This window comes from Musa acuminata, chromosome BXJ2-6 (assembly GCF_036884655.1).
Source record: "Musa acuminata AAA Group cultivar baxijiao chromosome BXJ2-6, Cavendish_Baxijiao_AAA, whole genome shotgun sequence".
Classification (NCBI taxonomy): domain Eukaryota; kingdom Viridiplantae; phylum Streptophyta; class Magnoliopsida; order Zingiberales; family Musaceae; genus Musa; species Musa acuminata.
The window spans coordinates 21712966-21736452 of record NC_088343.1 but is presented as its reverse complement, the minus strand read 5'-3'; the positions used below and the strand labels follow the sequence as shown (position 1 = coordinate 21736452).

At 41.3% G+C, this 23487-nt stretch overlaps 1 protein-coding gene across 4 annotated transcripts; it reads left to right on the top strand.

The window, feature by feature from the left end:
• The first annotated feature begins 10204 nt into the window (after positions 1-10204).
• On the top strand, positions 10205-13004 carry LOC135615208 (U3 small nucleolar RNA-associated protein 18 homolog). 4 transcript variants are annotated; one of them, XM_065113400.1, is made up of 3 exons: positions 10205-10539; positions 10744-12489; positions 12649-13004. In XM_065113400.1, the coding sequence occupies exon 2, from the start codon at positions 10749-10751 to the stop codon at positions 12450-12452; it is 1704 nt and encodes a 567-aa protein (XP_064969472.1). In that variant the 5' UTR covers positions 10205-10539; positions 10744-10748; the 3' UTR covers positions 12453-12489; positions 12649-13004. The 4 variants fall into 4 exon arrangements, with proteins under 4 accessions (XP_064969472.1, XP_064969469.1, XP_064969471.1 ...); XM_065113397.1 differs by having other exon boundaries at positions 10735-12489; XM_065113399.1 differs by having other exon boundaries at positions 10735-12489; positions 12734-13003.
• Positions 13005-23487: the final 10483 nt, after the last annotated feature.

The window sequence follows — 23487 nt, the reverse complement described above, 5'->3', positions numbered from 1 at the left end:
CTAGTCTGTCCAGTTATCTCGATGTCCCTCTCATGTAACCTATGACCAGGATTATTTTGGGTCTGTGTTTAAAGACGAAGCGATCTCATTATCGTGATCTCATCACGATCCGATTCCCATTGCACAGATCCATTGATATCACAATATATATTCATGCAATAAGTAATATAAAGTGATAAAATGCTAAATAATATAATAAGCAAAAAGAGTGCATGTCATGTCACACGTGCTATCACTCACATGATTTGCTTATAGAGCACCTATAACTAGCAGTCATCTTTATAGGCCCAAAATGACTTCAAAAAGTGGAGTCAAAATTCAAATCCCCGAGATTTCGAGGTACTAGTGGTACCACCGCCAATACTGGGTGATACCACCACTTGTCAGTTTTGACACTAGGCGATACCACAGCTTGTCAGTTCTGACACTAGGCAGTACCATCGCTTGGTCTGGTGGTACTACCGCATAACACATTGACACTAGGCGATACCATCGCCTAGTTTGGCGGTACCACCGCCCAATCTAGTGATACCACCGCTTGACATAATATTGAAGACTATGTCTGGGTGGTACCACCTTAGTCTGGGTGGTACCACCATTAGACTCTATTATAGGACATTGAATGGGCCAAACAATAAGCCCAATTCAGCTTTTATTCAAGCCCAATTGGCCTCTAATTGAGCTATCATTGTTTCACTCCAATACCAACTCAATTAGATCTAAACTAATTTAATATAGATAAATTATTACAAAGCATGAATCATATGTTGTCCGACATATCATTGGTTCGTCTAGCGCTTCGTTCGATCTTTCGGCGCTTTGTCCTCTCCTTATTTATTGCCCAATCGGCATGTTGATTCCCACAACTTCCGATCTCCTTGGTGCAATGTTCGATCCTTTAGCCCGATGCCCAACTCATGGCACGAAGTCCTTCTACCGACACGTCGACCGATCCTCCAGCCCGACATCCAATCTCTTGACATGTTCAACTTTGGCCCAACCTCTTATTCCTCCTGCTTTAATCAATTTACCTTTTCTGATCAAAGTTAGTCCTATGTTACTCAAAACGTGTATTAGATCGTTAACTCATCAATTAATTTCATCATCAAAATCCAAGATTCAATAGTCCAATTAAGTCATCACCATCATTACAAGATAAGTATGATTCGATGATATGCTCTCAAGGGACTTGACCAACTCAACCTACGTTAGGAATCGATTTCTTCCTATAATATGGAAGGCCACGTGTGTCAATCTAATTGCCTCACATTTACCGACTTAATATTATCAAAAGAGAGGATTTTGTTTTGGTCTTCTACTATGACATGTCACACACATATATATTTAATAGATATCTACATCACATGCAAATATATATACATATATAGTAGGTGTATAAACAATCATACATCACATGAGCAATCACACCAGATGATCATGGACCATAGCCTAATGTGATCAGGCTTGAGCTAGTAGGCCCAATCACTGACATCAAGATCTATGTGTGTAGCGATGTATTTTTATACCCTATGATCGTCCATCTCATCCTCGTCAGTTCCGTCGACATCTCGATGCATCTCCATGCATCACGATCATCCGTCATGGCCTCGTGGGTTCTGCTATCACCTCTACACTCCCATTGTGCCTCCTCGTATGATTATAACTTAATCATAGATGCGCATGACCAACAATAAACGTGAATAAAATTATAGACTTATAGGCCTTAATAATAATAATAATCATATGTACACACACATCACATGGTCCACGATCTTTCGTCCACATCAAACATCACATGTACACATCATCACCATGTAGGATATTAGATCTAGACAAATTATTACAGAGCACGAATCATATGTTGTCCGGCATGTCATTGGTTCTTCCAGCGTTTTGTTCGATCCTTCAGTGCATCATCCTCTCCTTAGGTATATTGCCCGATTGACATGTTGACTTCCACAACTTCTAATTTCCTTGGCGTAATGTCTGATCCTTCGGCCCGATGTCCGAACTTACACTATGAAGTCCTTCTATCGACACGTCAACCGATCCTCCGATCCGACGTCCAATCTCCTAACATATTCAACTATAGCCCAACGTCCAAGATTCAATATTTAATAGGTTCTATAATTGTGTAATTTGATTATAACTTAAATACTTGAATGGACCTAACCTGAATCTAGATATCCAAACTAGATTGAATTGGACCTATGGACGATTGGGCTTGAAGTGGCTTGATTCAAAAGTATTATCATAATTTTTTAAAAAGGAATACTCTTAATAAAAATCAAATATAAATCAAATATAGGAGCACAATCTGGTAAAAGCTCATTACTAGAATTTTTTTAGTAAATTCTCTACTTTGATAAACACCAAGTCATATCTCAGTCACAAAATAGATATTTTCTTTTTAAAAATCAAAAAATGAACCATTTAGGCCTACACAACTCATTTTCAATGTGTCTAGAAATTTTGAGTCTAAAATATAAAACTAATCCAAAGTTACACTAATTTGGGATAGGGTTACACTCTTTTGGGTCATATTATAACCCTATTTAGAATTTGTATAACTTAAAATTTTCTTAAAAAAATTTAAAATTTTCATAAAACCTTGTAATTGATCATATAAGCTCAAAATAAATATTTTTTTTACTCTTTTCACCGTTGAAGAACCTTTTTCAGATTTTTTAATCTTAAAAGATAAATTTTTCTTATTTTTACCAATTTAAGTTGAAATTTTAACTTTTTTACCCAAAATTTTTATGAAACCTTAAAAATATCCATTGAATCCATAAATGATTTTTTTTTCTATTTTTAGATCATGAAAGGAAATATTTTTAATTAATAGGGCACTTTAAAAAGCTAAATTTTTAATTTTTTTATTTTTGGTCAATTTATAACTTAAAATATTTGTTTTATGTCAAAATGTTAGAACCCTTACAGATTCTAAACTTAGGGTTGATCTCTTTAGGGGATCGGCCTCCTTGGAACTCTATAGGGGTTCCTCCCTCCAAGTTGCTGCTCAAAGGCTATAGAAAAGATTCATCTATTGCTTAAGAAAAGAGAAGGAATACATGGCTATTTATAGGGCTTCTAAACCCTAACTCCTAATAGAACTCCTACTTAAGACTCTTACTTCTAACCAACTCCTAATAGGACTCCTACTCAAGACTCTTATTCCCTTACAACTCCTAATTCTTCTCTAAGAAAAAACCTCCTACATGAATGCCCCTCACAATTAGGACTCTCCTAGCTAGAGTCCTAACAGAATGTCCCTCTCAATTAGGACTCTCCTAGCTAGAGTCCTAACATTTTTACATGAATGTCCCTCTCAATTAGGACTCTCCAAGCTAGAGTCCTAACAGACCCGCCCTCTTCAAATCAGCCTTGTCCTCGAGGTTGATGATTTATGAATTCTGGGAATTTGATCTTCAAGTCGTCATAGTTCTCCCAAGTGGCATCTTCTTTTGGTATGTTCGCCCACTGTATTAGCACTTCATTAGTGGGTCGTCGTCGTCGAGTCACGATCCGTCGATCAATAATGGCACTTGGCTGGGTTTGGAGTTCTCTTTGGGTAGTCATATTTGGTGGGTGGCTTTGGGCTGTCTCCAAGCACCTGTTTAAAACTTCCGGTTGGCTGTTGGTTTGTGGGTGATATGTCGTACTCCTTTTCAATTTAGTACCCTGCATATAGAATAACTTTGTCCAAAATCTGCTATTGAAGATGCAAGTAGAATTTGTCACAAGCACAATGCGTCCCTTATAGTGTAATTCTTTTGAGTCCCAATTATAATGAGCCATAGGGCTTGGTGCTTCCTCCAATTTTTTTATAATCTTACTAGTATCTGAATCTTCCTGCCATTCCATCTTAATATCCTCAAGGAAGTCGCTGGTCGGAAGAGAAACGGTCGAAACTTCAACTTGCTCGGGTAGCTGCGAAAGCACATCTACAAAAACATTCTCTTTCCCCTTTTTGTAAGTTATTTCAAAATCAAATCCAAGAAGTTTTGTTACCCATTTTTGCTGCTCGGGGGAAGATATCTTCTGCTCCAAGAGATATTTTAGGCTTTTATGGTCGGTCTTGATTTGAAAGTATCACCTGATCAAGTACAATCTCCACCTCGTTGCTGCGCGCACAATGGCGAGCATCTCCTTATCATATGTTGACATATTTTGATCGGAGGGAGATAATGCCTTGCTAGTGTATGCGAGTGGTTGACCATCTTGCATGAGAATGACTCCAATTCTGACTCTAGATGTGTCGGCCTCAATAATGAAGGGTCGGTTGAAATCTGGTAGTGTTAGCACCGGCGTCGTCGTCATGGCTGCCTTAAGTTTGTCGAAGGCAGCGGAGGCTCTGTCCAACCATTGGAAGACATCTTTTTCTAGTAAGGAAGTAAGTGGTGCACTGATCTTTCCATAGTTTTTCACAAACTTACGGTAGTAGCCTGTTAAACCCAGAAAGCCATGTAGCAATTTTATGTTTCTCGAGGTCGACCAGTTTTGCATTGCTCCAATTTTGATGGGGTCCACTACCACACCTTCCTCTGATATGATATGCCCAAGATATTCCACCTTTTGTTGAAGAAAGCAAAAATTCGTGGTTGTTGTGTATTCAAAAGGTGGTTTTCCGTATGTCTTCTTCGCATGCTCGTATTTGATGATACCCGGATCAAAGGTCCAGCTTTGTAAAGATTTGTGCTCCCTTTCATCTAACAATTCATCTACTATTGGAATAAAGTATTTGTCCTTGATGATTATGCCATTGAGAGCTCGGTAATCAACACATATTCACCTTGTTCCGTCCTTCTTGCGTACAAGTAGCACCGGCGAAGAGTAGAGGTTGCAACTTGGCCGAATAACTCCTGTTTTGAGCATCTCTTTTATAATCCTTTCTATTTCATCCTTCTGGAGATGTGGATACTGATATGGCTGAGCATTTGCTGAAGATTTGCCTGGAAGAATCATTATACAATGATCATGCCGACAGGTAAGAGGTAGGTTGCGCGGTTCGTCAAATATATTTGAAAATTCAGCAAGCAAAGGAAGTAGATTTGGATCTTCAAATTTTGTTGGCTCTCCCTTAGTTTGCTGCTCAAGTTGTACCAAAAAGCCGCTGCATGCTTTATGCAAAACATTCTCCATTTGTTGTGTGCAAATCGTTGTTATGTCGCCCCCACGTTTCCCGTGCAATGTCACCTGTTTCTCCTTACTGTAAAATTTCATAATTAGTTTCATAAAATTCCAAGAAATATCACCTAATGTCGTTAACCATTTAATTCTGAGCATGGCCTCATGATTGTTAAGAGAGAGAAGGAAGAAATCTGCAATTATCTCTTGGTCCTGCAGCAATAGTTTCTCCTACAAGCGCCTATGATCACAATTCAAAATCCGTCCGTCGGTGACCTTAACATCAAACCTGCAGCGATTCTCGATAGGTAATGATATCCGAACAGCAAGCTTACTATTTAGGAAGTTAGTAGTACTGCCCGTGTCGATGAGAACAGTGATTGGTTGTTGTTTGAGAAGGCCTCCAATTTTCATCGTTTGCGGGTTTGAGTAGCTAGCTAGTGTATGTACCATAACTTCGGTCGGTTGTGGCTCTTCTTCTGCATCTTCTTCTTCATGTTCAAGGCTCTCTTTTGGATGTTCAATGACCTCTTCTTCTATCGGTTCAATCATAAGAAGTCCCCCTTTACTACAGCGATGCTCACGGCTCCACGGCTCGTCACAATGCCAACATAACCCCTTCGCATATCGCTCCCGAAGCTCTTCTCTTGTTAACCTCTTTAGTGTAGGGACTTGGTCGACAGTAGGGGGGGCTAAGAGCTTCGATATTGCTGGTTGAGGAGAGACCCTAGTCCTTCGAGCTTCATGGTTCAATTGCTCCTCTTGATGTCGTGCGAAAGAGATGGCTGCCATAAGCGTATACGGTTGTCGCGCTTTAACTTCTCCTCGGATCTCCGGCTTCAAGCCCTCAATGAAGGTCCACAATAGCTGTTTTTGAGACCAATCATGAGTTTGATTAGATAACCTTTCAAACCAAGTTTGGTACTCCTGAATGGTGGAGGTTTGTTGGATCTTTGCTAGTTGTTCGTCAATATTCTCGTAATCGGTTGGTCTGAAGCGAATCAGCAGTCCTTCTTTGAATTGTCGCCATGAAAGGACTCCATAAGTATGTTCAAACCAGTCAAACCACTGTATAGCATCCCCTTCAAGATGTATAGCTGCAATTTTCACCATAGATACATCCGCGGTTTTGTGGTACCGAAAATATCGCTCCGCGCGCGAGATCCAACCAATCGGGTCTCCTTCTTCCCATCTAGGAAAGTCCACTCTCATGCATGGATAGTTGGGGTTGGTCATAGAGCTTCTCCTCTCTTGGAAGTCATATCTTTGGGGTTGGTGTGATTGGGCAAAGCTCTCTCCTTGATGTGATTTCTTCGGGCTTAGTGGTCGGCCCAATCTGAGTTCGGTAAAGAGCATCCGAATCTTATCCTCCATTCGCGCCTCCAAGGCTTCGAATTTAGCATTGATTACCTCCTTAGATGCCATAATATATGCCTCCAAATCTATGATGTTAAGATCTCTCTTTTGTTGTTAGGTTAAAGGCATGTATAGGTTGAGAGAAGTGATGGTCAAAAGGGTTGGTGGATTGGTGGATGTAGGCTACGATTTAGGCTTGTTTTGTGGCAGTTTTGGGTGCAGTTTGAGGGTGTGGTTTAGTAGAGTTTTAGGGCTGTGGTTGAAAGTTTTGGATCTATGGTAGATGGTAGCAAAGGTTTGACAGAAATCCGTGGAAGTTGCAGCAAGTATGTGCTGTCTTGTATGAGTAGAATTGTCGTCGAAGAAATAACAGTTTCTCGACGTAATTTCCACCAAAAACTTGAGAGAATTGAGGAGGGAATTGATAGCAAAATCACAGTTTATATGACAGCAAGGATATCTAATTTAATCAAGAAAATTTCTGCAGTATAACAGCAAGGAAATTGGTGTAAGTTGCAATTGCAGAATTATCGTCGAAAAATTTCAGCGGGTTACGATGAAAATTTGTAGCAACATAAAATCATTTTTAGAGATGAATTTCTTAATAGATCAATCTTAGATGGAAGCCAAGATGATCTATGAAGTGTATAAGAAATTTCATTCAAAAAAGATTGCAAATAGATGGGTTAAGGCAACGATATGCAGCTGAAATTTTCTACAGCATAGATTTTCAAGTGCAACAGATTGGACATAAAAGATCAGTAGTTTATATTGAGAATTTTTCGATGAAACCAAAGGGAAATCTACTATTAGGAAGTGTCAAAGATGTCATAAAAATTTCGTAGAAATTTGGATAGAAAAAGCACAGTAGCAAGATCAAACAGATGGTGCTATGCGGTTGGAATTCTGCAATGTATCTTTCGTCGTAGAGATGAAAACTTTGTGACGAAAAGTTTATGCAGTAAAATAGGAACGATTTTTTTTTTTTTTTGGATTTTCGAATAAGGATAACTAAATTGCAGCAGCAGTAAGGTAGGAAACCAGAACCTGTTGCAATTCACGGGGAGATCAAAGGATGATCCGTGGTGGTGGAGATGATGACGGAATTCGGTGACGATCTTTTAAGCAATTGTGGGAATTGCTTTGGATGGTTGTAGAGGGTTGATGGATGGCTGTGGAAGGGCAGCGAGACGCCAAGAATGCTGCTCTGATACCAGGTGTTAGAACCCTTACAGATTCTAAACTTGGGGTTGATCTCTTTAGGGGATCGGCCTCCTTGGAACTCTATAGGGGTTCCTCCCTCCAAGTTGCTGCTCAAAGGCTGCAGAAAAGATTCATCTATTGCTTAAGAAAAGAGAAGGAATACATGGCTATTTATAGAGCTTCTAAACCCTAACTCCTAATAGGACTCCTACTTAAGACTCTTACTTCTAACCAACTCCTAATAGGACTCCTACTCAAGACTCCTATTCCCTTACAACTCCTAATTCTTCTCTAAGAAAAAACCTCCTACATGAATGCCCCTCACAATTAGGACTCTCCTAGCTAGAGTCCTAACATTTTTACATGAATGTCCCTCTCAATTATGACTCTCCAAGCTAGAGTCCTGACACAAAACTTGTTAAATGAATCTCTGATTATATTAGAGATTATATGACACAAAATCACCTTGAACCTTCAAAATATTATATAAATAGAAATTTTAAAATAATTCAGCCTATTTATGGCTGAATTTATCGAGATTAATGTATTAAATAATATAAAAATAAAAGAAAAGGTCATTTAGGCACACACACAAATTATTTTCAAGATATTTTAAAAGTTTGGGCCCAAAGTATAAAAGTTAATTCCAGTTGAACTAATTTTGAATAGGTTTATATTATTTTTTTGGGTCTTGTTTAAAAATAGTATAACTCCATTCAAAATCAATGTAACTAAATTTTTTCTCAAAAATCTTTTTAATTTCTATGAATCATTGTCATTGACCATATAGCTCAAAACAAGTATTGTTTTTATTTTTTGACCTTTAAAAAACATATTTTCAGTTTTTTTAATCTTAAAAGCTGAAATTTTTTTATTTACATATTTTTTTCCCAATTCAAGCTGAAATTAATTTTTTTCCCCTAAATTTTCGTGATACCTTGAAAATATATATATTGAATCTATAAATGATTATTTTTTATATTTGTAGATCATTAAATGAACCATTTTTAGTTAATAGAGTACTTTAAAAAAATAATTTTTTTATTTTTGTTCAATTTATACCGAATGCAAGCTATGGACAATAGTCTATCCATTAAGTACGAGAAATCTTACATTGCCTATAAGTAAGCGATTAGATAGACTAAATAAAAAAAATATATCGATAATTCCAATAAATCGTTCATGCATTATAAATAAAAACCAACTAACACCATTTCGTAAGTAAAATGTGCTAACAAATAGATCTAAAGTATTTAATTTCATAACCATGACTCTGATACTAATTATATACATAAAAATCATGATATACTATTATTATGCAAAAGATTTTTATGCTAAAATCTGAAATAAAATAATAATAAATCTAAATTTACGATACGTATCTTTTTTATGCTACTCAAAAAGTTTTTATCTGATTTACGAGTACACTATCATTGAATCCGAGAGCTATAGTGTCACTGGATTACTATGACGATGAATTTAGGGATAAAAGGGATATGATAGAAGATCTATAATATCTTATTGAGTGGTTCATATGACTAAAGGGAGACCGGAGAAGATTTATAATCTTCTAATAATGTCATATATCCATTCATCTGTGTATCCGTATATTCAATTATTTACACATCATGTGTATGATCCCTATGAGGTATTGTCTATTTATAAGCAAGAACAGAATGTCTAGGATAAGTAATTAAGATGGTTCATCTCATGACCTCATATCCCTCGATCATCTTCTAAGAATTTATACCATAATTAGATTTTTTTTTTTCGATAACCGAAACCAATCCATTCATAACCCTAATATTTCTTACATAATTTAATAGTATGACCACAAACTCATGATCTCCCCATTTGTATTTAAACATAAGTAGGATAGTAATTTTAAGAGGATATAATACAAGATGGTTTATATATTCAGATGTTAAAGTGCAGCAAAGAGAATGGGAAAGCGAATATAAATTAGTTGACAAAAGATTTGGGCAGTGGCAAAACCGTATTCATATTCCTTTTAATATGGACAGTGAACAGATTCCGTCAAAGTTACAACGGAGGGGTAAGGGATGAACTAAAGGGTTCATCGATGATGGGGACATGCAAGATGTTGCGACGATAATAAATGTTCGAGAGGAAGTCGGAGATTTCGACGATAATAAATGTTAAAAAGTGAACAGATACTCCTGAGAATTTCGTTGAATGCTTCATAGGTAGGTCTAAGGGTTAAGAGACATACGAGGAGATTTCGTAATGGCTGAAGTGCGTGAGGTTTTCGACGAGAACAGAGTCGAGAAAGCAAAGGAATGAGAGAATTCAATGATATAGCGAGGGTCGGACCGATCCATTTGGTGCCTTCGATGGGTCCAACCCAATGGCGAGAATAAAAAGACTAAAAATACGTCATCTTTCCAGACTTGAAACACTTTTAAGTTGGGACGAGACGAAAGATTATGGAATTCGTAGGGGTACTTGAGAAATTTTGGTAACGACAAAATTACATAAAACCTGCGAACGAGGCGCGATTTACATACCGTCGTCTCTGCCCTAAGACTCCCGAAACCCGCCGCCCCTCCTGCTGCCCCGCTGCCGCACCCTCGGCGTGGTCACACTTCTTTCTCACCCAGCTCTTCTCTACTTTCCCCTACCGGTTGCTCTGCCGCGTAGCCTGGCCGGTCCCGCGTCCTGCTACTCTTTGCCGCCGAGCCTCGCCATATTTTCTCTTTCTTCACCTTGATTCTACCTCGGCTTCTCGACAGTGCGTGACACCAGCGCCATCGGTTGCACCACCGCCCTCGGGCCGCAGCCACCAGCGGCACCGCCTCTGTTAGAACCTTAGAGGTCACGAGAAGAGAGGTAATATAGGAAAAGAAATAGAAAAAGGGAACAGCAAACCAGACACTTGCGAAGTATTGCAATGCGATGCAACCTGTTTCGTAGAAAAAAGCTTTTTTTCACGTTTAATTGTGCTTAAACTTTTTGCCCTGGGTTTCCCTTTTTCAATTGTGTTCACATCCCTTTTTTTGCTTTAATTTTCTATTAATATTGCAGTTTTTGCAGTTAAAATGAGCTTAATTTCCCAAAACGCTGTTCTTAAACAACAAAGGGACAAGAAACTTGATAGAGAAATAGCTGATGTGTCTCCGATTGCACATGCTGATGAAGAAGTAGAGCCAGTTGATGAACTCAAGTTGAAAAAATCGAAGAAGAGGAGGAGGAGCAATTCTGATGATTCGTCAAAGCAAAAAGCACGCAAAACTGAACAGGAGGAGATGAAGAGGCTTGAGGGCTTCTTGTTTGGCAACCTTTACACTCCCATTGAATTCGACAAGGACACTTACGGAGATGACGATGGCCAAGAGCAGGTGGCCAAGGATGCCCCTTTGTTCTTCATGGATAGGTCTACGAGCAATGAGATGGTTGTGTTTGAAAACGACTTGTGCGCTATGGGCAAAGAAGACCTCAGTGAAGAGCGGAAGCCCGTCTGGGTTGACGAGGAGGAAGAAAGGACAGAGGTTGACATAGTCCGTGTTAATAGGTTGAGGAAGCTGAGGAAGGAGGCTGACGAGCATGTGATCTCAGGTGCAGACTATGTTGTTCGATTGCGTGCTCAGCATGCTAAGTTAAACCCAGGAACAGAATGGGCAAATGTTGATCGGAAGTATGCTCGCCGTGGCATTTCTGAGGATGAGTCTGATGATGAAAGTGATCTCACCATTGCTCGTGGCTTTGATGGTGCTGAGGGTGATGATATTCTTCGGGGCAATGATGAGCTTGTCATAAAGGGCGGTACCAAACTTTTGCCTGGATTGTTGGAGTACTCAAGGCTGGTGGATGCTAATGCTGAAGAACCTTCTCATGGTCCAATTAACTCGGTCCAGTTTCACAGAAATGGTCAGTTGCTGCTGACTGCTGGATTCGATAGGCGATTGAGATTTTTCCAAGTTGATGGAAAGCGTAATCCCAAGATTCAGAGCATATTCATGGAAGACTGCCCGGTACATAAGGCATCCTTTTTGCCTGATGGTACAGAGGTTATAATTGCTGGCCGGAGGAAGTTCTTTTATAGTTTTGATTTAGTCAAAGCATCTGTGAGTAAGATAGGTCCCTTGACAGGTAGAGAGGAGAAAAGCCTGGAGGTTTTTGAGGTTTCTCCGGATTCAAGCACCATCGCATTCATTGGCAATGAAGGCTACATCCTTCTAGTTTCATCACGAACAAAGGAGCTGATTGGGACTCTTAAGATGAATGGAAGTGCCCGATCTTTGGCCTTTGCTGATGGTGGGCATCAGCTACTGAGTACTGGTGGTGATGGGCATGTTTATCACTGGGACCTTAGAACAAGGAAATGCATTCATAAGGCTGTTGATGAAGGTAGCATAACTGGATATGCTCTTTGTGCTTCACCTGACAGTTCCTTGTTTGCAGCAGGGTCTAGTAGTGGCATTGTTAATGTCTATAAAAGGGAGGAGTTTCTTGGTGGTAAGCGAAAGCCATTAAAGACAATTGAAAATTTAACCACAATGGTTGATCATATAAAGTTCAACCCTGATGCTCAGATTTTGGCTATCAGCTCAAGAATGAAGAAGAATGGTCTAAAGCTGGTGCATATCCCATCATTTAATGTCTTCTCAAACTATCCCCCTCCCAGATTTAGCGTGCAGTACCCACGGTGTCTTGATTTTAGCCCAGGTGGAGGGTTTATGACAGTAGGAAATGCTGGTGGAAAGGTTTTGTTGTACAAGTTGCATCATTACCAAAATGCATGAAGTACACAGGACTGGTTGCCTGAAAGGCTATAAAATGGTATTCATTTTTTTGCTTAGCTCTCATTTTTGTTAAAACATATGACATTATGTCATTAGTGCATTAATGGTGCCTATTTGATTTAATCATCATAAATGAATTTCAGATGCTATTTCTCTGACTTGTTTTATCTTTGTTGTCGTAAATGTGTCTTTGTAGTGACAGAAACTGAGGAAATTATAACCTGATTGAATCCATTCGTACACTTGTCTCAAATTCTGATGTTGTATGCTGGTTGCTTCAGGAAATGGAAAAGGAACGGATCATATATTCGTTTGGATAAGCAAGCTGTATCTAATCAATGATAATGCTCCTTGTCCATATTACCAGTAAGAGGTAGTCTTATTTTGGGAATACTTGTTCTGTGAATGCTTGCTGTGATGTATGTCAAGTTGTCATTCTACCTTTAATGCATATGTAATATTAATGAAAAACATCCAACCTCTTGCTTTGATGTTTAATAACCAAATTTGATTGCGGGCTGAGATCTAATGTAAATTGATGCAGGCAACTGTCACTTATATGATCACTCATGTCTATGCTAAACTGCAAATACAAGTCCAATGACTTATATCTCATGTAAAAGAATGTTTGCATCAATTTCTTTAGGCAGCAAAGACCTCAACTATTTTGTGATTGTCATGGTACTTTTTCAAGCCCCCATGGACAATGTGCATTCTTTCTGTTGTTTTGTCAAATTGGCATTGGAACTGTATTAGTGCTAAATTAGAAGATAATGTGGGTGTTTGATGTTTTGTCTGTGACACGAAATGTTCTTTCTGTTGGAAATAAGATCTGACTTAGGTAGGCTTAGAGAATAATATCTTGTTGAGGTCTAAGACAAGTAAAATTTTCTGCTTCATCAGCTATTAATATTGATTTGGTTCTCCACATCATCAGCAAATGTCACAAGAATGGTGTTGGATTGATTGGAGACAAGTCCAATTATCGTCGAGGATCGCCTTTCTCACAAGAGTGGTGTCGGATTGATCAGAGATGAGTCCATTTAGTGTCGAGGATGGTTGAGGATTCAATTGCTTGACCTATAGAACTAAGGTTGGGGGCATACCGACAATGCCCCTTCGATGCTCAAGTTAGAGAATGATCAAGTCCAATAGGTAAATCTTGTATTGTCTTTCAGAGAGTGTAAGCAAAGTACTCAAGGGGCTTCTATATTCGCAATGTGTAACCCCTTGCATTTAGTGGGTAGTTACTTTGTCGTATGTAGTTTCGCCAAATGGTCGAGCATTATCTGTATGTGAAGGACGGACACTATTGTCAATGACATGTACCGACTGGTCACACCCTTAAATGTTGACTGGAGGTTGACACAGGGCTCTCTAGGTGCTGCCCAAGTGTTGGTCTGGCGCTAACGTGACCCTCAAATATCCATGGGTCATTTTCCTCATGCCATTAACTTGAAAGAAATACTATGTAGGAACTGGCTGCATGAAAAACACTGAAGGGAAATTTCTATTTATCTTGATTCAATGATGGTTTAAGAAGCAGGCAAAAATTTTTGGTACTCTTCCTCTTCATGGAACTCATTAAAATCATTATTGTTGGTTGCATTCCTTTTGCTGTCTTTATTTTGGACTGGAAGTCTTCCCATATAGCTTTGGTATAAAAGAGTGGATGGAAAGAACAAAGCTTTTACCAGATACTGAGATTTGAATATGCAGACTAACAATATAACTGCAATGTTTATTTAATATTGCACACTCATCTATATAGATGCTGTAATCAGAAAGACCTGTGCCATGGTAACTAGACATGTTTTAGCCTAAAAAAATTCTTTTTTCGAGTCGTCCTATTATGATCCATTTCTGCATCGATATTTTCTTATATTTTTCAGTCCTTCCCGGGTAGTTCTCCACAGTTTAGAAATATATTATGGATGTACATGCCTAACCACTGTCTTTTTTTTACTTTCATTTCTTTATCTTAAAGCTGATGTAAGTTCTGTTGCTCTTTAGATTTGCTCATGTCACACTTCTTCCTTTTTCTTGATTTTAGTATTTATGAAATTTATTTTTCTACTTTCATTTACGTTGCTTATATTTGATTGACACTTTATCTCATAGCTCTTTTTTTTTTCTTATAGTAACACAGTTCCCATTTAAGTCACCGGTTCATGATGGACGCATTTAGCACCCTAGTAGTTCCTCTCCTATTTATATCTTCAATCCTAATATTTACTGCCTTCCTTTATTAAACTCCGTGCACTAAAGTTGTGTTTGGATTCTGGTTTTAGGCTTTAAATCCATTTAAGACTTGTTTTGCATGCCTCTCACTGTTGTTATTGTCCATTAATTTGTCACTTGCAAACAACATGAACTAGTATATCATTTTCAATATTCGCATTGAGTACAGAGACTTGGATTACGATCTTGGAGGTGATTTTGATTAAAGCTATCACTTTTAAAATTTAGCTATTGTACCCCACTCTTTACATTTCTCAATTGTCTATACTGCTGTGTGGTTTTGATTTAGATCAACAACTTTTTGTGGAACAATTAAATTTTGTAATGAACATGGCGGATACGGATGGAAAATATAACCACAAAGAACGAAAAGGAGACTGATAATTCTATCAACTGAACCATCCATCATCCAAGGTATATGGAAGAAGATTGTGGAATTAGGTTGGAGAGTTCAGCTTTCATTAATTGATCATAAAGTATGAAGTTTAGCAACTTTGCAATCTTTTGTAAGCAAGTTGTGCAGTTTTCAGAGACATCCTAAGTTTCTAGCACACTTTGTTCTCTCTCACCACTTTGCTTATCAAAATGTTTCATGCTATGATAAGAATTCCTCTCCATTTACAGGATCATGCAGTTCAGTTATAAATTGTAAAACAAGTTACTGATTAGCCATTTGTTTTTTAATTGGTTGTGGGGCATAAACCCCCAAGTAGATGTGGCAGTCAAAATCAAACTCTCTAGATTCAGGAACTTGGGAGTTTATTCTGCGGGTTAACTTCCGATATAGTATATTTTGGCATCTATCCTACACGACACATCGGCTACCAAAGCGGATTCAGCATGGCATCCCTAAGCGGACGTAACGTGCCAACTCAACATCACGAGTCCGAAGCCAGCCAATCACATGACGTCGGCCCTTTGCATTTGTCTCGCTCGAGGTTGTACAGTGCGGCATGACCTCGTACCGAGCCACATAGGAAGCGGGAGGTAGCATCGAATGAGACCCAACCAGGCAAATCATACGATGCCCGTGCTCAACGTACGGGTCGATCCTCTGCGATGGGTATTAAACACTTGCATATGATGACGACTAGGGATCATTAAAACAATTATGTATGACCACACACAAGAACAGATATAAAAGTGACCCTAGGAACAATGCCAAAGAGTCAAGAAAAGAAACATTCATACATTCTTCCCAACCCTCAAAAACCTTTGCTAACTTAATCATTGGAGGGGTCAAGTCAGAAAGCCCTTCCGACGTCAACCTATGTGAACAATGAGAAGAGTCATCTCCAACCTCCATCCGTGGGAACCTAGGTCGTAGCCCTTCAACCCGACTTTAGCTCAGTACACCTAGCTCAGAGATCACATTGGTGACCTTACGCATTTGGACAAACTAAAGATGGATGACCTGATCGACCACGACGAATGCACAAAAATAAAGTTGCTAAATATGTATCTAAGTACCAAATGGAATTTGGTTAGTTGGTCATGTTCAAAGGTTATGCTTATGGTACCGACTCATTGACAATGCGGTTCGTCTTGCTGGTATAATGTCTTCTTGCTAATTCAATCGATTTGAGCGCTTTGTTAGCTATGGGCATGATATACAATTTCGAATGGTACTGTCCGGTACGGGCGATACGTATCTGTCCGGTACGGGCGATACGTATCGGTCCGATGGCATATCGGTACGTGGACTGTTCGCTATCGGACGAAACGTGCTACAGTGCTACAGTAAAAGAAAGAAATATTTAAAACCGCTTGGTACGCCTTGGTGTACCGCTCGATATATTGTACCGTACCGTACCGAGCTATGGGTATTCAGACCTTTTAGTTTGTGTTCAGTATTATGCTAAAACTAAGCAGTAGCGTTTGCAGGTATATCAACAAATGCAGAGATTTCAGAATGATCTTTAGTGATATTGTGTTAGCAAAAATGTATTAAGTGTGATAGAGTAATCCTATAATAGACGACATTTACAATTACAAATCATCAAGAAAAGAAGTTAAAAGCCTTAGATTTTTCTTTTCATTTTTTCAGAAGCAAGAATCAAAAAAATTATTAACATTGTTTTGTATGGTTGTATGCATAATTGCATCACGACAATATTGCCTTGTAGCAATTTATCAATGTACTATGAAGAGATTCTTTCTGAATCTCGTTGCCAAATTTTTTACCAAACATGTCAAGGCTACAAACATAATCTGAATCTTGTGCAATTTTATACAATGCCTTATCTATTTGATTTATCTAACAGCGAAGAATTAACCTTTTAAAAAAATTTCTATCTCTGTTCAGGAAATGAATGGGATTGGTTTGTAACTTGTTAAAAAGATCGAGTGGAATTAGGGCAGAAATTATGTCTTGTTTTTAAACTACGATCAAGACCGAATTCTATCCGGCTGTCATCCCGTCGGGAAAAAGAAATATGTAATTTGCATGCATGCGTTTCCATGGATTATTCGCACTTAGATGAAGCACAAACTGAGCAAGGTTTGGAATTCCAGCTAAGTTTATTCGCACTTAGATCAAACCCACGAGATTTAGATTCATCGTGTTTAATTAGTATTTGTATTGTATTAATTAAATATGGGTAAAATAAATATCAAATGGTTAATTCAACTTCTCCACATTAGAGAGGTCCATATAAGATTTGAATATAGGATTTAAATTCAACAACTACTAATCTTAAGGGTTATGCTCTTAAAACAGGGCTCATTATTTGTTAAGTTTATTACAGGAAAAAGACCTTGATGCTAAAAGAAAAATTTTTGAATCTCGGATTTTGATGATAAAATCAATTGATAAATTATCTAATCCAGATAAGTATTACAGGATTAACTACGATAATTGACAAGACATAAAACAGATATTGGGCTGGAGTCAAAGATCGAATGATATGTTGAAGATTCAAACGATGTGCCGGAAGCTCGTCGAGAGTTCGTCGGGAGTTCATTAAGAGTTCGTCGGAAGTTCACCAAAAGCATGTTGAAAAGTTCACCGGAAGTTCATTGAGACTTCGCCAGAAGAACGATTGACATACCGGACAAAGATTGCTCAGTTAATGTCTTAATTGTCATAGTTAGAACTAAGATTGAGTTAGGATTGGGAGGTAATCCCACTAACTCAGTTAGGGGCCAATTGGGCCCAAAACAAGATTGAGTTAGGTCGGATAGAATGCCCACTCGGCTACTTAGAGTCTTGCCAGGTTGTCATGGCCTTAGCTGGAATTGCCTAAGGCGTGAGGCACCCTTGCGACCAAAGACGCGAACTTAGCTTGCGTTGCCTAAGTCGCGAGTCACCATTACGGCAAAGACGCGAACTTAGCTTGCGTTGCCTAAGTCGCACTTCGCCCTTGTGATATTGCTCCGTAAGGATCAGCCCACTTGTAACCTCTCGCAGGTCCCAAAGGACCTGTAAAAAGAGAAAGTTGATTAGTTCGAAAGAATGAGCAACGGACAAGTCCCGAAGTCTCGCGAAAAGGGGAAGCTTTACAAGCAATTCAGCGAGCACCTTGCGTGCATAAGAGAAAATAGGGAGAGGGGGAAAACGAGGGCTTTAGAAGGTTGAACGAACAACTGCAAGCCCACAAACAACCGCTCACCTGGTCCCGGGCGCGACAACAAGTTTCCGTCAAGGCAACGTGCGAACTTGCGAAAGAGTGTTCAACGCCCGGTATATAGCCGAAGCCCCATCCAGCCCTGTGCCACCCGAGGGGTTTAAAGGGGCTGCGATGGTTGACGTTTTGGTGAGCGGAGGCAGATTGTAGAAATCAACCCGTGGCACGCGAAAACGGAGCTGTTTTGGGCTGTTTTGGGGTTGTTTTGCTCGGTTCGGTGAGCGGTCGCTTTGTAACGCTGCAGCTTGTTCGAACTTACATTTTTACAAGCAAAATGACCCAAAACCAAGAGAAAACATGCTGTCAAGCAGCTGTACATGTAGGTGTGAGCGACGAATGGTTCGTTGAACGGAGTTGTTGCGAGTGCGCGACGACCGTTCGTGACATTCTCCCCCACTTAAACTGTCGACGCCCTCATCGGCACTTGTTGGTAGTTGTTGATGATTTCTTCTTCATGTCACAGGGCGTCTTCAGGCTCCCAACTGGTTTCAGTTCGGGGAAGCTTTCGCCACTTCACCAAGTACTTTGTCAGCTCAGCTCCGTTGGATAGTTTTATCTTGCGGTCCGCCAGAATGGTTTCAACTCGCTTCTCGTAGGAGGCTGTGATGCGAGGTAGCCGAGTTGGAATACTTCGGGAAGCATCTTGCAGATCCGAGTGGTAGGCTTTTAGGTTGCTGGCGTGAAGAACGTTGTGAATTTTGAACCACGCCGGTAGCTGCAACTTGTAAGAGACGTTGCATACCCTGCTGATAATTGGGAAGGGCCCTTCATACTTGCGCACCAATCCTTTGTGGACTTTATTCCTAAAGAATTGGAGTGATGCCGGTTGGAGCTTTACCAACACCAAATCGCCAACTTTGAACTCTTGCGATTGCCTTCCCAAGTCTGCCCACTTCTTCATCCTTTTTGCCGCCTTCTCCAAGTAAGCCCGCGCAATGTCTGCATTTCGATGCCACTCCTTTGCGAAATGATAGGCTGATGGACTACTCCCAGTATACCCAATTGCCATGGTGTGCAGAGTCGACGGTTGTTGTCCTGTGATGATCTCGAAGGGGCTCTTGTTGGATACAGAGCTCCGCTGTAAGTTGTAGAAGAATTGGGCAATGTCCAACAGCTTTACCCAATCTCGTTGGTTGGCACTCACGTAGTGCCGGAGATATTGCTCAAGGAGTGAGTTTATCCTTTCAGTCTGGCCATCTGTCTAGGGGTGGAGGCTTGTAGAGAAGTATAACTTCGACCCCTACAATTTGAATAGCTCGGTCTAGAATCGTCCCAGGAACCGAGCATCTCGATCACTAATGATATTGTGTGGGACTCCCCAATACTTCACCACATCCTTCATCATCAGCTTGGCCGCCTCCTTTGCTGAATAGTGTAGGGGAGCAGTAATGAAAGTTGCATACTTTGAAAACTGATCGACCACCACGAGTATCGATCCGAGTCTCCCTACAAGTGGTAAGCTTGATATGAAATCCAAGGAAATGCTCTCCCACGGCCTTTCTGGTACGGGCAACGGCTCCAAAAGTCCCACCGGCTTCCGCTGCTCCACCTTGTCTTGTTGGCAAGTAAGGCATGTTCGAACATATTCCTCCACATCAATCCCCATCTTCGGCCAGTAGAAGGCCCTCTCCACGAGAGCCAACGTTCTGTGAATGCTTGGGTGTCCAGCCCAAAGGGAATCGTGACACTCTTTTAAGAGTTCACGCCTCAAATTGTCTACTTGGGGAATACAAACCCTATTCCCTTTTGTGTAAACGAGTCCCTCCTGGACCCAAAATCGTCGTGTCTTGCCTTCTTTGATGAGCTGCATCAGGATAACTGCCTGGGGGTCACTATACAGTCCATCCCTGATTCTGGAAAGGAAGTTGGAGTGTAACTGACTTGCTTGGTTTCCGCCCTCCAATTGTGCGGTATTCATATGCTCCACCTTCCGACTCAATGCATCGACTATGACATTTGCCTTCCCAGGCTTATACTCCATTGCCATATCAAATTCAGCCCGGAAGTCCTGCCAATGCGCCTGCTTTGGGGAGAGCTTCTTCTGAGTTTGGAAATAGCTCAGAGCGATTGACAGTGGATCACTGCTATCATCTCCTTCTCATGCACTGGATACCATCGCTCGATCTCGTTGAGTTTGCGGCTCTCGTAGGCCACCGGATGACCCTCTTGCATGAGTACTCCCCTAGTAGCGAAGTCCGAAGCATCTGTATGGACTTCAAAAGGCTCCCTATAGTCTGGCAATTTAAGCACTGGTTCTTCCATAATAGCAACCTTCATATCTTGGAATGTTGTTTCGCATTTGTCGGACCACTTCCAAGGCTGCTCCTTCTTCAGCAACTCCGTCAGTGGGGTTGCACGCTTCGAATATCCCGCTATGAAACGTCGATAATAATTGACGAAACCAAGGAAGGATCTCAACTCTGGCACCTTCTTTGGAGTTCGCCATTTCGCAACCGCTTGCACCTTCGACTTATCCATCCGAATGGAGCCATCACCGATTCGATGTCCCAAGAATAATATCTCAGTTTGAGCAAAGTAGCATTTCTCCCTTTTCACGAACAAAGTGTTCTCCCTGAGAACCTTGAAAATCATCCGAAGGTGCTTGATGTGCTCCTTGAGCGTTTGACTGTAGACGACGATATCGTCCAAGTAGACAACCACGAACTTATCCAAATACTCCTTGAATAGCTGGTTCATGAGAGTGCAGAATGTGGCCGGAGCTTTGGTTAAGCCGAAAGGCATCACCAAGAACTCAAACGCTCCATACCTGGTCACACAGGTAGTCTTCGCTTCGTCGCCTTCAGCAATGCGCACCTGCCAATACCCCGACTGAAGGTCGAGTTTTGAGAAATACTTAGCTTTGCCCAATTGGTCGAACAAGTCCACAATAAGCGGGATGGGGTACTTGTTCTTCACTGTCACTTTGTTGAGGGCTCGGTAGTCGACGCATAATCGGAGGCTCCCATCTTGTTTCTTTGGAAGAGAACTGGAGCTCCAAAAGGTGCTTTGAGCTGCGGATGAGACCACCGCTTAGCAGTTCACCTAACTGCTTCTTGAGTTCTGCCAACTCTGGCGGGGGCATGCGGTAGGGTGGTCTCGCTGGAGGCTTCACTCCTAGCTCCAGCTCGATGCTGTGATCCACGCCTTTGTGTGGTGGAAGAGTCTTCGATAACTCGGGTGGCATAACGTCCTTGAACTCTTTCAGGACGTTCGCCACCATAGCAGGTTCCTGAATGGCCTTCTTGTTGAGTGGCTCTAGCTTCATATCAGCCACGAATGTCAATTCGCCTTTTCGCACCCCTTTCTTCAGTTGTAATACCGATATGTGTTGGGGCTCCTTGGTTCCTCTCTGAGAGACGGGAACCACGCAGGGGTCATCGCCTCCCATCATACATAGGGAGTTCAAGAACGGCATTGGCACCAACTTCGCCGCGTGCATAAACACCATTCCAAGAATCACTTGGAAGTCATCCAATGGCACAACCATCATGTTGGTGTTCCTGCTCCATGTCCCGATTTTGATGGGAACACCCTTCGCCAACCCGGAGATTTGCCTGGCCTCCGAGTTCACCGCCTTCATTTGGCTTGGGCTCTTCTCCAAGACCAACCCAAGTCGCCGTGCTTCTCAATCGGCTATGAAGTTGTGGGTAGCACCCGTGTCCACTATTGCATGGGTCGTTTGGCCATTTAGCTTGATGTCCACATACATCAGCTCACTACTTCCTACTTTTTGTAGCTTTGTCTTGATGTTCTCCCCCACTTGACCCCGCAGGGCATTCAACAAATGCATTGCTCCCATTCGGGGTCCTTGCAACTCCTCGTCGTCGCTACTGGATTCAGAACTGCTCGAACTAAGAGCAACAGCTTTGCCCTTGTCTGATCGGGGGGGGTGGATGGAAGCCGTCAAAGCATTGAGTGCCTATTTTTGTGGGCACTCCCTCACCATGTGCAGTCCTCCGCACAAGAAACATCCTCCAGGTTTTGAGGTCTTGCCTTTCGGGTTTGGCCCTTTGTGGGAACTCTTCTTCTTTTGTTCGCCCTCGAGCTCCTTCCCTCGAGAATGTTTTGGAGGGCGATTGCCTGAAGATTGTTTCCTTCTCTCTGGGTCTTCGGAGGAAACAAAGTCGGTGAGTCTTTCTGCAGCAGCAATTGCCCCGACCACATCTGTAACATTCCTTCGATTTAGCTCCTGTTGAGCCCATGGCTTCAAACCATCGAGGAAGCTGAACAACTTATCCTTCTCGGACATGTCCTGTATGTCCAGCATTAGTGCCGAAAATTGTTTCACATAGTCTCGGATGGTGGTACTCTGGCGGAGTTGTCTCAACTTCCTTCTTGTGACGAACTCTGTGTTCTCCGGTAGGAACTGAGTTCTCAACTCCCGCTTCAAGTCCTCCCATGTGTCGACTCGACACCGACCTTGTTGGATCTCCTCCCAATGGGTTCGCCACCAAAGTTTCACACCTCCGTTCAGATACATTGTTGTTATAGAAACTTTGGTATCTTCAGAATTGGGCCTCGTAGCTCGGAAGTATTGTTCCATGTCGAACAGAAAGTTCTCGAGCTCTTTGGCATCTCTGGCCCCTCCATATCTATGAGGCTTGGGTGCCCTCAAATTTTGTGGCGGTGCAATGCGGGTGTTGCTTCCTCCCGCATTTAGTGTTCTTGTGAGCATGGCCACCTTTGAAGTGAGTTCTGCCACAACATCCTGTAAGTGTTGCATGGAGTCTTTGGTGTCATCAGACAGTCGGTCGACTAGGGCCTCGACCTTGTCGATCCTGGACTCCGCTTCCTCTTGCGAACTCTCTACCCCAACAAGCCTTTGTTGGCCATAGTAGAGTTCCTCCATGCTCGCTTCAAGAACATCCAGGCGGGTTTCCGCCATTGTGAGTCTCTCCTTGTGACTCTTTTTCCCAGTTAGCTCTCCATATTGCGCTTCCTCCGCTCGCGGAGAGTAGCCAACTTCTCGCTTATCATGTTCGCTGCTGCGCTCCTCTTGAGTGGCTCCAACAGCATGAGAGCGAGTGTGCACATGCAGCCCACCTGCGGCTACTTGGGGCAAGGGTCCGGCTTGCCCCGTCTTGCTTGATTCGCCACGATGCTTTGCCATGGCGAAGTTCGTTCGCTGCTCGCTTAAAGTGCTTGCCCGCTCTGATACCACAATGTCA

Excerpts from the sequence above, each read along its gene's own strand:
- LOC135615208 (XM_065113400.1), top strand. The coding sequence starts at position 10,749 with ATGAGCTTAATTTCCCAAAACGCTGTTCTTAAACAACAAAGGGACAAG.